Source organism: Glossina fuscipes, unplaced genomic scaffold (assembly GCF_014805625.2).
Source record: "Glossina fuscipes isolate IAEA_lab_2018 unplaced genomic scaffold, Yale_Gfus_2 238, whole genome shotgun sequence".
Taxonomy (NCBI): Eukaryota; Metazoa; Arthropoda; class Insecta; order Diptera; family Glossinidae; genus Glossina; species Glossina fuscipes.
The window spans coordinates 749,343-762,083 of record NW_023998581.1 but is presented as its reverse complement, the minus strand read 5'-3'; the positions used below and the strand labels follow the sequence as shown (position 1 = coordinate 762,083).

At 35.8% G+C, this 12,741-nt stretch overlaps 1 protein-coding gene across 1 annotated transcript; it reads right to left on the bottom strand.

The window, feature by feature from the left end:
- Nucleotides 1–3,126: 3,126 nt before the first annotated feature.
- On the bottom strand, nt 3,127–4,062 carry LOC119642669 (DNA-directed RNA polymerase I subunit RPA2-like). Its single transcript, XM_038041895.1, has 2 exons — nt 4,023–4,062; nt 3,127–3,958 (listed from the first exon to the last, which is right to left on the bottom strand). The coding sequence occupies exon 2, from the start codon at nt 3,582–3,584 to the stop codon at nt 3,264–3,266; it is 321 nt and encodes a 106-aa protein (XP_037897823.1). The 5' UTR covers nt 3,585–3,958; nt 4,023–4,062; the 3' UTR covers nt 3,127–3,263.
- Between the last annotated feature and the right edge of the window lie 8,679 nt (nt 4,063–12,741).

The window sequence follows — 12,741 nt, the reverse complement described above, 5'->3', positions numbered from 1 at the left end:
ATACAAATTCAACTGGCATGCTTTCTCTCTTTACATTTTAATAGTGTTTTTCATACAAATTGAACAGGAATGCTTTCTCTCTTTACATTTTAATAGTGTTTTTCATACAAATCCAACTGGCATGGTTTCTTTAGAGAAAGTGAGTTAAGAGAGACGAGTCAAAGAAAGTCGACAATTTAGTCCAGATACAGATTTAGTACAGATTAACTTTTTATACGCTTATTCTCAGATGTAGGCAATTTTTATACAAATTATTAAGATTAATAAGAAACGCTTACTCTCAGATGTTAGCAATTTTTATACAAACAAAGGCTCATCTTATTATCGATTCTTCGTACGTAGAGGATGGTAAAATTTTATCCAATGAATTGTATCTACTGCGACATAACAATTCTCGACCTTGACGAGTTTATGTCAGATTACAAAATATTGGTCCCAGGCTTTGCTTTTATTGTATTGTAATTTAGCAAAAGCCGTCAACTAGGTTTCATTTTCTAATTTCGATTCTTTTTGTTATATGTATGCACAAAAGATGCAAGAAACGCTCTCTCAAAATTGCCAAATCAGGCATAAGCAAAATTGATCATCGTTTGCATTAGTATTGGTTGTTTAAATCTGCATTTATAAGAGCAAATAGTTGTAAATTGAAAATAAAATTAATTGCGAATAACATTGTTTACTTACAAATAGCTGAGCCAAAACAAAAATTTTAAATTTTTGAAAGGTATGTTTATAAGAGTGAAAATAAAACTGGCCACATCGTCTGTGTGAGGACTCTTGGAAAGCCCGGGAATATATTTGTTTATTCAGCTTAGAGGAAGCATCCAAACTGCATCAACTTAATTTCAATCAAGTATTCCTCAGCGCTAAGAGGTACAAGAAAACAACACAAGACCACGCAAGCAATAATCGGCGATTATTTGCGCTGATAATGAAAGGAAACTTTATTGGGAATTAAAAAGTGCAATTCACTTAAAGCAATTAAGAATTATTCTGAAAATATCATATAAATAAATTTTGATTCAATATGCAATATCCAACAATCAGATTTTGCCAAATGTGAAAAATATAAAAATCCAAAATTATGTCACAGAAAAATGCAATGTAAACAAATAAAAGAAAAAATGAAAAAGACGAATTCCAACATGTACTTACATGTACTTATTGGGTGTGGTCAGTAATTAAGCGAACTGCATAAATGAAGAAGCAAACAAACGCGCATAATATAAAGTACATTGAAATTTATAGTTAAAGAAATATTAACAAATGCAAATATGTAAAATCTAAATTGAATAAAATGTGCATTAAATCTCCAAAAGTGAGACATTGTGAAGAAGGAAGCTGAAAATAAGAGTGTAAAATTCTTTATAAATATAACTAGCAATGGTACAAAGCAAAAATTTCAACAGGAATCGGTTAAAACATTAACGGAGTCCTGTTGAATGAAGTCCCGAAAGGATATAAGTTAAAATATAGTAAATATACAACTTTCCTAGAACTTTGTCAAAAACTATCACATACAAAACATGTCTTTGTGTTAATTATGAAAAATTTGATGTGAAAAAATTGTTACCCTACGTCAAAAATTAAATTGGAAAAGCGAATGTTTACTTAGCTACTACAGCCAAATGAAGTACTGCGAGAAAATAAACCTAGCTTAGTCACTGGAAGATCACTATAGAAAAATAAAGTAATTTCATACCATTGCTAAAAATGTTAACATTTAAATTCAAGCAGGAAGCTTAGTAAGGAGCACCTACAAAATACGCACGACGACTTCATTGTTGCTAATTAAAATGTTTTTGAGAATAAAGAGGTCATTCAGGTCAAATTACAGAAACTGGTAGCGAGGATAGGACGGATTTTGAGATGTTAATTTTAACAGAATCCAAAGTTTATGTAGCATCCAGAGACCAGAATAAAAATCTGGTCTTTGATAAAGCGTAGATTGATTGCAGAGCGTAATGTAAGAAATTTGTCTTGGGCGAATCGGAAACGTCTAGATTCTCAGCGCAACTATAACATATTTTCCAAGGTAGAAGCTAAGATTAAAAGGCAGGTTTTTTTTAAAGCGATAACTTGGAAGCCATACCACGAAGAAGGTGTGAGACACTAGAGGTGGCTGAGGGTAAGGTCCCATAGAAATTATCAAAAAAAAAACGCCATTAAGATCGATGGTATTTGATACATTGTGGACAGTGTTGGTAAGCAAAGTGGATTTGATACATTTAGAAATTGGGATATGTTAGAAGCTGCGAACGATGGAGTGAAAGTGAAGACCAATTTCAGTTGGCCAGTGAGAGTTACTTCAAGTATCGTTAAGAGTGTTCCAGGCGCTCAGGGAATTAAAAGTAGGCGTACAAATCGAAAGGTGTATACAGGAAGAGATAGAACCAAAATCAATAGGGTGACCATTGTTTGATAGAACTAAATTTTTGCTTTCGATAAGATCTTGAATTTGTATGTCTTTCATATCGGAAAATCGTTTAAAAATTCGCTACCAACTGAAAGTGAGCGTTCATGATTCTCAATAATTTGTATAAAAATTCCAAACATGTGAGTATAAGCGTATAAATTTGTTTACACTTCTCAATAATTGAGCAGGTGTTTGCTTAAACTGTGGGCACTTTAGAGAGGAAGCGTGTAAAGTTTGGGCACTTTAGAGAATAAGCGTTTATGATTCTCAATAATTTGTATAGAAATAAGCAAGTGGTCGAAAAGGTGGTTCAATGGGAACCTCTTTAATTACGTTGAATACAAGAAATAAGATACAAAAAATATCCGCAAAAATAATTTAATTTTCTTCATGTTTATTACGCAATATCTGCCTAAATCGTACTGCCCATGAATACCGCTGCCGCTATTGTTATGTAAAGTGTAGAATGAGCTGACGTGCGAAATTGTGCGTGCTCGTTTGTGTGTGTATGTATGTGTATTAGTGTGTGTATGAGTGTACAATTAAGTAAGCGGGACTTGTCCGTTCAGATGACACTTACGATCTTAACTTTCAAGTCGAGAAATATTTTAACAACTGTTGGCCTTTTTTTGATTTTCCTTATTTTCTTGTTCCATTTCTATTCTATTGTTGTTTGCAATTTGTTTTTTATGGTTGTTGGTGTTGGCGTTGTTGTTGTTCTGACGCTTAAGGCAGAAATTGATTTCTGATAGAACACGACATATTATAAACCGCCTTGCGTGCTATACGGGAGACCAATGAGTCGTCCTAATGCAAAAGAATATTAGAGAAGCAGCCAAAACTGATTCTACATCCAAGCCAATAACAAAGGAGCATTTTCAGGATTATGACATATACGTGTTACATCTTTGTCAAAACTAAGAAATACTATAAACTTTGGAGTTCTTGTTAAGAACAATTTAACTACCAATAAAGGGCCATCATATTCAAGTCTGCTGCCCGGATGAGGTAAGCTGTCATTATCTAAATGATCGCGAAACTCTGGCATTTGCGGATTACGGGCAAAATAGCAAGTTCCACTCAATTCAAAACATTTTGATATATAGATGCTACCGTGAGCGAAACCACGTTCATAGGCAGATTTATTTATAATCATGGCATCCTCCATATCGTAGCCGGTATAAGAAATAACCGTCACAATTCCTTAAGCCAATTCAAGCACGGTGAACCCATCTGTCTGCTTAGCCATTCGACACTGACACATGTTGCTATTAAATATAAAGAATGTAAAGCATTTAGAAAAACGAGCGAATATAGGAAAATAGTTACCGCGGCAATTGGTTGTAGTCTGGAAAAGGTATAAAACATCCGCAAGATCAAACATATTTTTTATAAAAAATAACTCACCGCCAAGTGAGCAATAGATCGTTGGTAACAACAGCGTTGTAATATTGTCCAGCTTCCAATATGGTAACATCCATGCCATCAAGAGTGCGTACAAGCATTGGGTGCAGTGCCATTGAGTCCCAATGCCCAATATAACTAAATAATTAATTATTGTAGATGATATAAGTAAAGATCTGGTTTTTTTTTTCAATACACATACGCCATTGTTGGTTAATATCAATGTGTGTTGGCGACCACATCGCGGATCCATATATATTAGTATTGCCAAGTATGTCTCCATGAGATTTTTACAAAATTCTAAATTGTAAGTATGGCAATTGGATTTATAGTCACTGTGTCAAATTTTGTCTAAAAAGCAATATATAAGATGTATTAGGAAACTCTTTATGAAAAAAAAACGTACATGTATACACCACATATACACCACATATTCCAGAATACCTCAGAATAGAATAGAAGCCTTTGGTGAACACATACAATCTCGAACTCTTCAATGTTAAATAAAGCATGATATTCCGTAGCACATCACTGAAATTTATACACAAGTGGAAGAGTAGAAGAAGCCATCGCAACTAAGAACTCAACAGTTGCGTAACATACGTCATGAACTGATTGGCTTGGAAATTTTAAAGATACTCGCGACAACTTGCCTCGATATCTTCATGCGCTCCAGTAATTCACCTCCACGAGGGCTGTCAAAACATCTTTGTATTAGGTCCCCGTTTTCAAGTAAAAAATTTGCGGCACCACCTTGATGACTGTGAATATAACAAAGAAGTGGCGGTTAGCAAGGTTTAGCGCTCCTCTGATTAAGTGTTTCTTATAGCCAAAGCAAACGACATTGCTCCTCGTAGCCCAAGTGGATGAATTGTTCTATCTGAAATGAAATACAATAATTAAATAAATTATAAATAAGAACAAGTAAGGGTAAATGCAAACTTACTTTTGGCATGTGGCGTATCTTCTTCTAATGAAGACACGTTTTTTACAGTTTTTTGCACCCAGTTTATCCCCGTCAGCTGCAAATTGATCGTAAAGCCTAGCAGATTTCTTCTGTGGCTTCTTCCGTCGTGACAGGAGCCTGCCTCCCTGAAGAAGTTAACCCGTGCTAGTATTGTTGCCTGGAGGCGCTTGCCGATGTTCCGTTTCACCATATCACGGACTTGTATATGCTGCAGGCGGTACGAAGCGCGTCATATACCTCCGGCTTTGCAAACTCTGGTTCCAGATATTGGTGGGTTTCACTGGGCAAGTCTCTTGCGTCATTTGCATCTTGTATTCTTTTCGTAAGGTCTTTTAAACATGCTCGGCAATGCAGCTGCTTGCGTACGTAGTGACCTAGTACGTAGCCCGTGAGTAGCCAGATGAACTCCTCGTTGTTTGTCAGGTGATAAGGGAATATACCGTTGAAATGGGCGAAAATCTTCATCGGTCTGGTCTTGGAGTTCCGTGCTGCACTCCACCAATTTTACAACATGGTAATCGTCTGCGGTGGATCGTCCGCTTCCCCAAAATTCTATTTGCAATTGAATTAGCCGTTTGACAAACTTCATTATATTTAACGCTGGTCTGGTCCTTTTTTTGCCCTCTGGCGCCATTTTGCAAAAGAAATATTCCAGTAAGTCCTGGCTTGTCCTGTAGGAATGGATCGTTTCGTCGGGGTGGTCGTCCAGTAGCGTATCCATTAATGCAGTATAATTGTTGATTGTTTGGACGATGTCACTCGCTAGCTGGTCCGCCACAAAGGCGGTGCTGAAATATTCTCTGACTTCTTCTAGCACCGCTTTTTGGGCCTGCCAATTGGTTTTGTTGATTTCGCCGTTATGGAAGCCTGTGTTTAATTTGGTCGTGGCGGCGTAAAGTTCGTACTTAAGCCAATTTATCTCTGCATATCCAGGGACGAAAGTACGCTGCTTAAGTAAATACGAGCCCCAAATAGCTTACATACCCATTGTAGATGTCCCATTCGTTTTTTTTCGTTTTTTTTTTGACCATGTACATGGCCAAATTTTTATACAAATACTTGGACAATTATTCAACAAATGTAAACAAATTGGACGCTTATTCTTCGAAATTCTTTTTTTTTGTGCTAATTTTCTTGAATATTTCTAACGCAGGGAAATGCGCCGAGCCTTTTGATTAAACGCACCTTAACAGCGATAACTGGATTCTTTACCCATTTAGGTGTAATCTTATGTATACATATATGTATATATATTTATATATATATGATGTATTGATGACAGTCAAAGTGTTCCAAAAATCATATTTTAATTTTGTTTTAATTTTCAGAAAATTTCATTTTATTCAAACTTTAAGGAATCTCCTTCGAAATTCATAAATTATCAAAATTAAAAATATCAACCAAATATGTGAAGGCAAGAACGGTGTTAATCGGCTAATTGGTAAGTGCATTTGCTCTTCAATTGTTTCCAAAATCAATCCAATGTATTGCTGAATTTTAGTGTAAGCTTTTATATTATTGCTCGGTCGGGGATAGAACAACAGAAGGCCAGCCAACGTGTAATAAGGGCGTATCTTAGAAGAAATTAAACAAACATGTAATTAATGGTCGCCTGTGTCAGACTACAGTTTCTTAAATACCTTTTGCATCCATTAGATGGATTAGGACATAATGTGACGGCAGGACTACCAAGCTTTCTCAAAGTATACCTCGGCTCTTGACTTTCGACATAAAACTGCGAATTTGCTAATCTAATGTTACGCTTCATATACATGCGATGATATTTAAGGGCAGCAACACCTTGAACTGGGACCTTGATTTTAATAAAATTGAGATTACATCCAGCTTCTTCCATAATCAAGCTCTTAAAGTCGATTATTCGCTCTTGTTTATTTAAAGGTAAACATATCGGCTTTATAAAATCTGTAAAATGTATGACCTCAGCCAGCCGTATAAGAGCGATATCGTGTAGTTGGTTCTTGGCTTTTAAACTATACAGGGAATGTGGTATAGCATATCCAATTGCCACATTTATATGGCTCGAAGCACATGAAGTATTCGCATTCTTTCCATTTTTACAATCAGAATTTTCCTCAGAATTCCATTCACCAAAACGAACGCCGGTTAAATGTCATTTTAAAAGTGATAAACGACCACTAACGCAATGTGAAACAGTGATAACATAACTGGCACTGATTAAAGAGTCTTCACATTTGTATCGCTTACGATTGCCTGAAAACGTCAAGACGAGTATTACACGAAAGCAAAATGTAGAACGTTCCGTAAAAACCATTGTAGAAACCTCGCAAATAAGAAGCATAACGTATTTGTTTTTTTACAATTTCTGAGAGACTTTGGGTTCGCTTTTTACAATTTCTGAGAGACTTTGGGTTCGCTTTTTACAATTTCTGATAGACTTTGGGTTTGCGTTTTACAAATTCTGATAGACTTTGGGTTCGCGTTTTACAAATTCTGATAGCTTTTGTGTTCGCGTTTTACAATATCTGAGAGACTTTGGGTTCGCTTTTTACAAATTCTGGGACAGTTTGAGTTTGATTTTTATAAATTCTGAGAGACTTGAGGTTTGCGTTCCTACAACTGTTTTGAGTATTGAATTCGTTTACAATTGAGAAAGAATAGAAAAAGCGAGATCGAATTTGTCAAACCTGAGAATAATTGAAAAAACGAGCTTGAATTTGGTCACATCTGAGAGTAATTCAAAGAGATTAATTTATAAAATTAAATGGTTCTTTTATATAATTAAAATGTCAATGTACGCATAGATAGACTAAGCAATGTCTGTCCGTCTATGTGGTGTTTCTTGTTGGCACCCTTCTGGTCGCAAAAATGAAGATAACGACTTTAAATTTTCATATCAGCTGGGTGGGTAATAGTTAAAAGGACTTGGAGAGCACAATGCGTGAAGCTAAGTGTGTGAGTCCAAATTAAATATCTCGGACGTCACGATGTAGTGAACCAATTTTTTCGTTAAAAGACGGTTATAATACGTATAACATAAAAGAAGTTGGAGAGTAGAATGCAATAAAGTGTGTTAGTTGTTATCGTTTAGTTGTAAGCATTTATGTGTTAGGTACACGAGATTCCAACCCCGCCGAATATAACTTTCTCACTTGTTTTAACTGCAATTTTTTGATTCCATGGCTTTGCTGACACGTACGCACTCTTTCATCGAAATTTTCTTTGATGCAGCATCGAATATCCTCCTTCCATGCAATCTGTTGTTTGTGGATTTTTGGCAAGGACCATCGACTTCAAAAAACTCCGTAAGAAGAAAGCCAGCGATGTTAAATCACATGATCTTTTAAATCAATATTCCGCTCGTATATTCTAAGAAATTTGCAGACTGTGGCCGCCAAACTTTCATTAACATGTCATTAATGATGACATTGCTCTGTCGTGTAGTGTTCCATTTTGCACTACCCTTAATAATATTCATCAATTTAGTATTTCTAGTTTCAAGCCTAACGAGACGTCTGATCTCTCGCGACCCTCGCGACTGACTAACTTACTCTATCCCAACTTAACTAGACATGCTAGACATATGCATGCGTGCACCTAACAATCTTTGACGTAAATCAACTTTTGTTTGTATCCTGATATACATATACATACATATACATATACACTTGCCGTGGCTGCGTCGAGACATACGACATTCTTTATTAGTTCGGTACATTGTTCCTTGCAAACCATAGACGATATCCACCACTGCGACTTTTACTTATATTGGAGATAAACTATGCTTTAATGGGGAGCATAGATGTGCCGAAACTCTTACCTCCCAATGGTGATCCCCGGGCAACGGTTTCGGCCGGCTAAGAAGAGTTTAAGGTTTTGGGCTACTAACTCGGCGACGAGTTTCTAAGAGATGGTGGAGGGGTTGGCTGAAAGATGAGCTCTTCACTCAATAGCTGGTTATTACCGAGGAAATATATGAATGAATGGTTTTTAAGTACGTTGAAGGTAGTAACCTAGCGAGTGCATGGTAGATCACTCTACCATGTCAGTGCAATACCCGAGATCTATGTATCTCGAAGAAAAGTAGTTCATGGTGTTGGCAACCAAGGAAGTATGGTGAATCCGAAGCAAGTACGGTTGTCTTTAACAACCGCCCAAAGTATGCCAAAGGCTTTGCAAAACAAACTGGGTCAGGAGGCTCGCCTCACAAAGCCACGTATGCCTGCGGGTGTATGATGGACTTTGTTCATAAAGTCGTTGGAATTAAAATTTTCTCGGGAGAGAGTTAATTATACAAAAAGGAATTGACGGATGGCCTTCCCTTTGGCCTATTAATTAATAACCTCTCTTGAGAATTAATACATGCAAAAATTAAAAAAGAGATTTGACGGAAAGGCTTTTCCCCTTTTGCCTTATTTTTACTTTTGAACATATGTCACGGATGCCTGCGGGTAATGTCGGTAATTGATCAACGGCGCCGTGGAAGCCTTATAGCGGAAGCGAGCGCAATTTTTACCCTTTTTGAACGCATATCGTTGATCAGTTTGTGAGTCCTGACTGCTTGGGTGCGGCCGTTCGGGGAGTACTCGTGGTGGTTGTGGTCGGCAAGTTCCTAGCCAAAGTGGAACAATTTGAGTGCAGCTAGGCCTCACCACTGACCAGAGTGGGGTTTATTGTTCCATACACAATAAACCGTTCTGGACTCTGGTGTTGTTTAGGCCCCTACTCTGTGGGGATTGTCTAACTCGCCAGGGGGCGTAGTACGCTTAAAGTGGCTTGAGCTTAAGCCTTTCAGGCAGGAACCCACGATAAACCCTTGCTACAATTATATTGTATTAGTATGACTTTCGTGTTACTGCTTCGTCAACTGTTTAGATTTGGAATTTAAATAATTTAAAAATTAAGAATCAAATTGCTTGGATTAGCCGTCAACAAATTTAACCGTAGGATGATCTTACACTTTTATTTTAAATTCAATATATTAAAGTACAATAAAGGGAGAGATAGGTAATACTGCAATTATTTAGTATTACCTTTGCGATATTAGGTGGATAAAAATAATATTAACAGTACGAATTGATTTTCGTAAAAATGAAGTTACAATTATTTCTTTAAAAATTGAAAAAAAAAAGATTTTGGATTTGAAAAATAAAAAATTAAATAAATTCTCAAACTATTCATTTCAAATGATACCGAAAATTTTATACATTTAAAAAGGAGAAACCACAGTCGCTTACTCGAATATGCAGTTGCATTTATTTGATAAATTTCAAAAAAAGAACTTAGTCGAATCTTGTCTGCATTATGTATTTTAAATGCAGAATCAGAAAAAGTGTACTTGAACATTAAGTTCCATTAACAGTAAACTCAAGTAAAATAAATTATCAGTCGAATTCAATTGATTCTTAGAAGTAAATCTTCTACTAATTATTATTAAAAACTAGCATAAAATATGTAAGGAGAAGAAAAAAAACAATAACAATCAAATAATAATAAATAAATAAGAAAGAAGAAAAGCCTGTACATAACTAGCACACCAACAACCAGTACATAACTAAGTAGCAAGTAAACCTCCAAACCATTAAAAACATGCAAAAGCCGATACAGTAAACAACACCAATTAATTTTCGAATCATAATGAGATGTCAAGATTACAAGTTAGTTTGAATATGCCATAAGCAAATCATAGTTGTTTCGATAGGCTTTAAAGAATCCGATATTGACATTAAAAGGTAGACATCATTTAGGTTTCTGCAAACAACTCTGAAGGGGGTTAATCGGCTCATAATTATATTTACATTGAGTAAGCTTAACGAAAATAAAGTGTCTAAATAAGCGGTTACAGATATTAAAGCTTATCGCATCAAGTAGGTGGGCGAATCGATTAACTTAATTAAGAAGGAAACATCAAGAATAAATCTACGTTTCTCAAGCGGCGGTAGGGATAATGGAAGCAACCTATTTTGGTAAGGAGGAAGAGACAGGCGGGTCCCAACTCAATTTCCTAAGGACGAACAGCAAGAATTGCTTTTGAACAGACTCAATTGAATCTAGATAACACCTAAAGGACGTAGAGGCGAGCTCAAGTTAGACCAATCTAACTAAGCTCATAACCTTTTTGTAATGTAAAAATCCTCACCACAAGAAACCAAGCGCGGACATAGCTTCGCGTCAAGAGAGCTGAATATGCAAATTGGAACGTAAACTTTCATCGAATAGAACCTCGACGAACGAACTAACGTTTCCCAACTTGCGTGGATCAATGAAATAATTGAATGATGACTTCCTTCTTAAGAGAAAAAGCTTTTTAGTCTTTTTTTACAATTAATTTCATAAAATTTAACGAGCACCATGTAACCAAACTATTTAAGTTAATTTGAAGCTGATACGATTGCGGTTCCCAGGAGAAGGAAGAACACAATTTAACATCGTCAGCATACATTAAGATCTGGCTCGATTTAATCATCGAGAGGAGATCATTAATGTATAATTGAAATTTTAAAAGTACTTACGTAGTTTTACCAAATTTTGTATGTATGTATTTTTAATCAGTTTTACTTTTTAATTAATTGAGTTTTTAAAAAGGTGTATACTTAATTTTTACACTCCTGATCAGCTGCCGATATTAAGATGTCTTCGACCTTCTCCTTAGAATCGCCTTCGTACCAACTTGAATTGGTTAGCAAAGGAGTTAGATACTGCAAAAATAGGAAAAATAAACTTTCCAAAAATTTATGAAAAGGGTTTACGGCTATTCCGCCTACTGTGCTGCAAAGCGCAGATTTACTTACCTCAACCACCAAAGTTATTGCAGATTCAGATGCTCTGATTATATTGAAACCCCAAATCTGTTTGATGCATACTTCCGCCGAAACTTTTCAACTGCTAACTTCGATTTAAATGTAAACTATCCATATCCGATAACTAAGTTTTGAATTTTAACTTGGGCATTTCAGAAAATGACGTTTTAAATGGTTTGAGGTCTCTAAAATGTAGTTCTGCGCCTAGACCTGATGGGTCTACTGTATACTTAAATCGTGTTCTGTCGAGCCATGTAGTGTTATTTCAATGATTTCTAATCATTCCTTGAAATCATATATCTTTTCCTTGTGTTTCCTTATTCCAACTCACAAACGTTAAAGAAGACATCACATCACAAAAGAAGTATAGAGGCATTGCCATATTGAGTGTATTCCACTCGATCACATATTACGTTTTAATTTGCAGATTTAGTTCCCTTTAAGTTCCCTTGAGTTCCCGCTTGGTTTCCTTAAGAGCTGAAGGACCTTTACATTACAAAAAGGTTACACATGCGCTTAGTTACACCAATACTTGAGTATGCCTGGATTATGTGATCTCCTTCCTATAGGTGTTAAATAGATTCAAAAGCAATTATTGGCATTTGTCCTTACGCTTGTCTTCCTCCCTTCTTATGAAAATAGGTTGTTTTCGCTACCCTTACCATCACTACTACTTATTATGTACGCAAAGCTAGCATTTAGCGCAAACATCAATAACATGAGTGTGATTGACAAACACCAAATTGGAGAAGGTAAACAGGAGAATACTATTTTTATAAAAATTGCTTCAAGATTTGCATTTTATTTAGTATGCTAATGAATGTAGATGAGCACAAACAAAACAAAACAACAAAACAAAATTATCTGGCAGACGTTGTATTTAACACGGAATACTGCGGAAGCTGCACCAGCACGCAACCTAACCTAGTACACGATCCAAAAAAAGGCATAGCTGGTCCAAATTTTCTAGAATTTATTTTTGTATGAAATTATTAGTTTCGGGAAAAAGAAATCCATTATTTTTATATGAATTTCAGGACTTTATTTAATATGCTTCGGATTGTCCGATTTGGGTCAAATATGCACCGTTTTGTTGTATGATTTGTTGCCATTTTAAAGGTAATTTCAAAATGCCTCTCTCATAGAAGTCCTGGTCTCTATTTGCAAAAAACTCT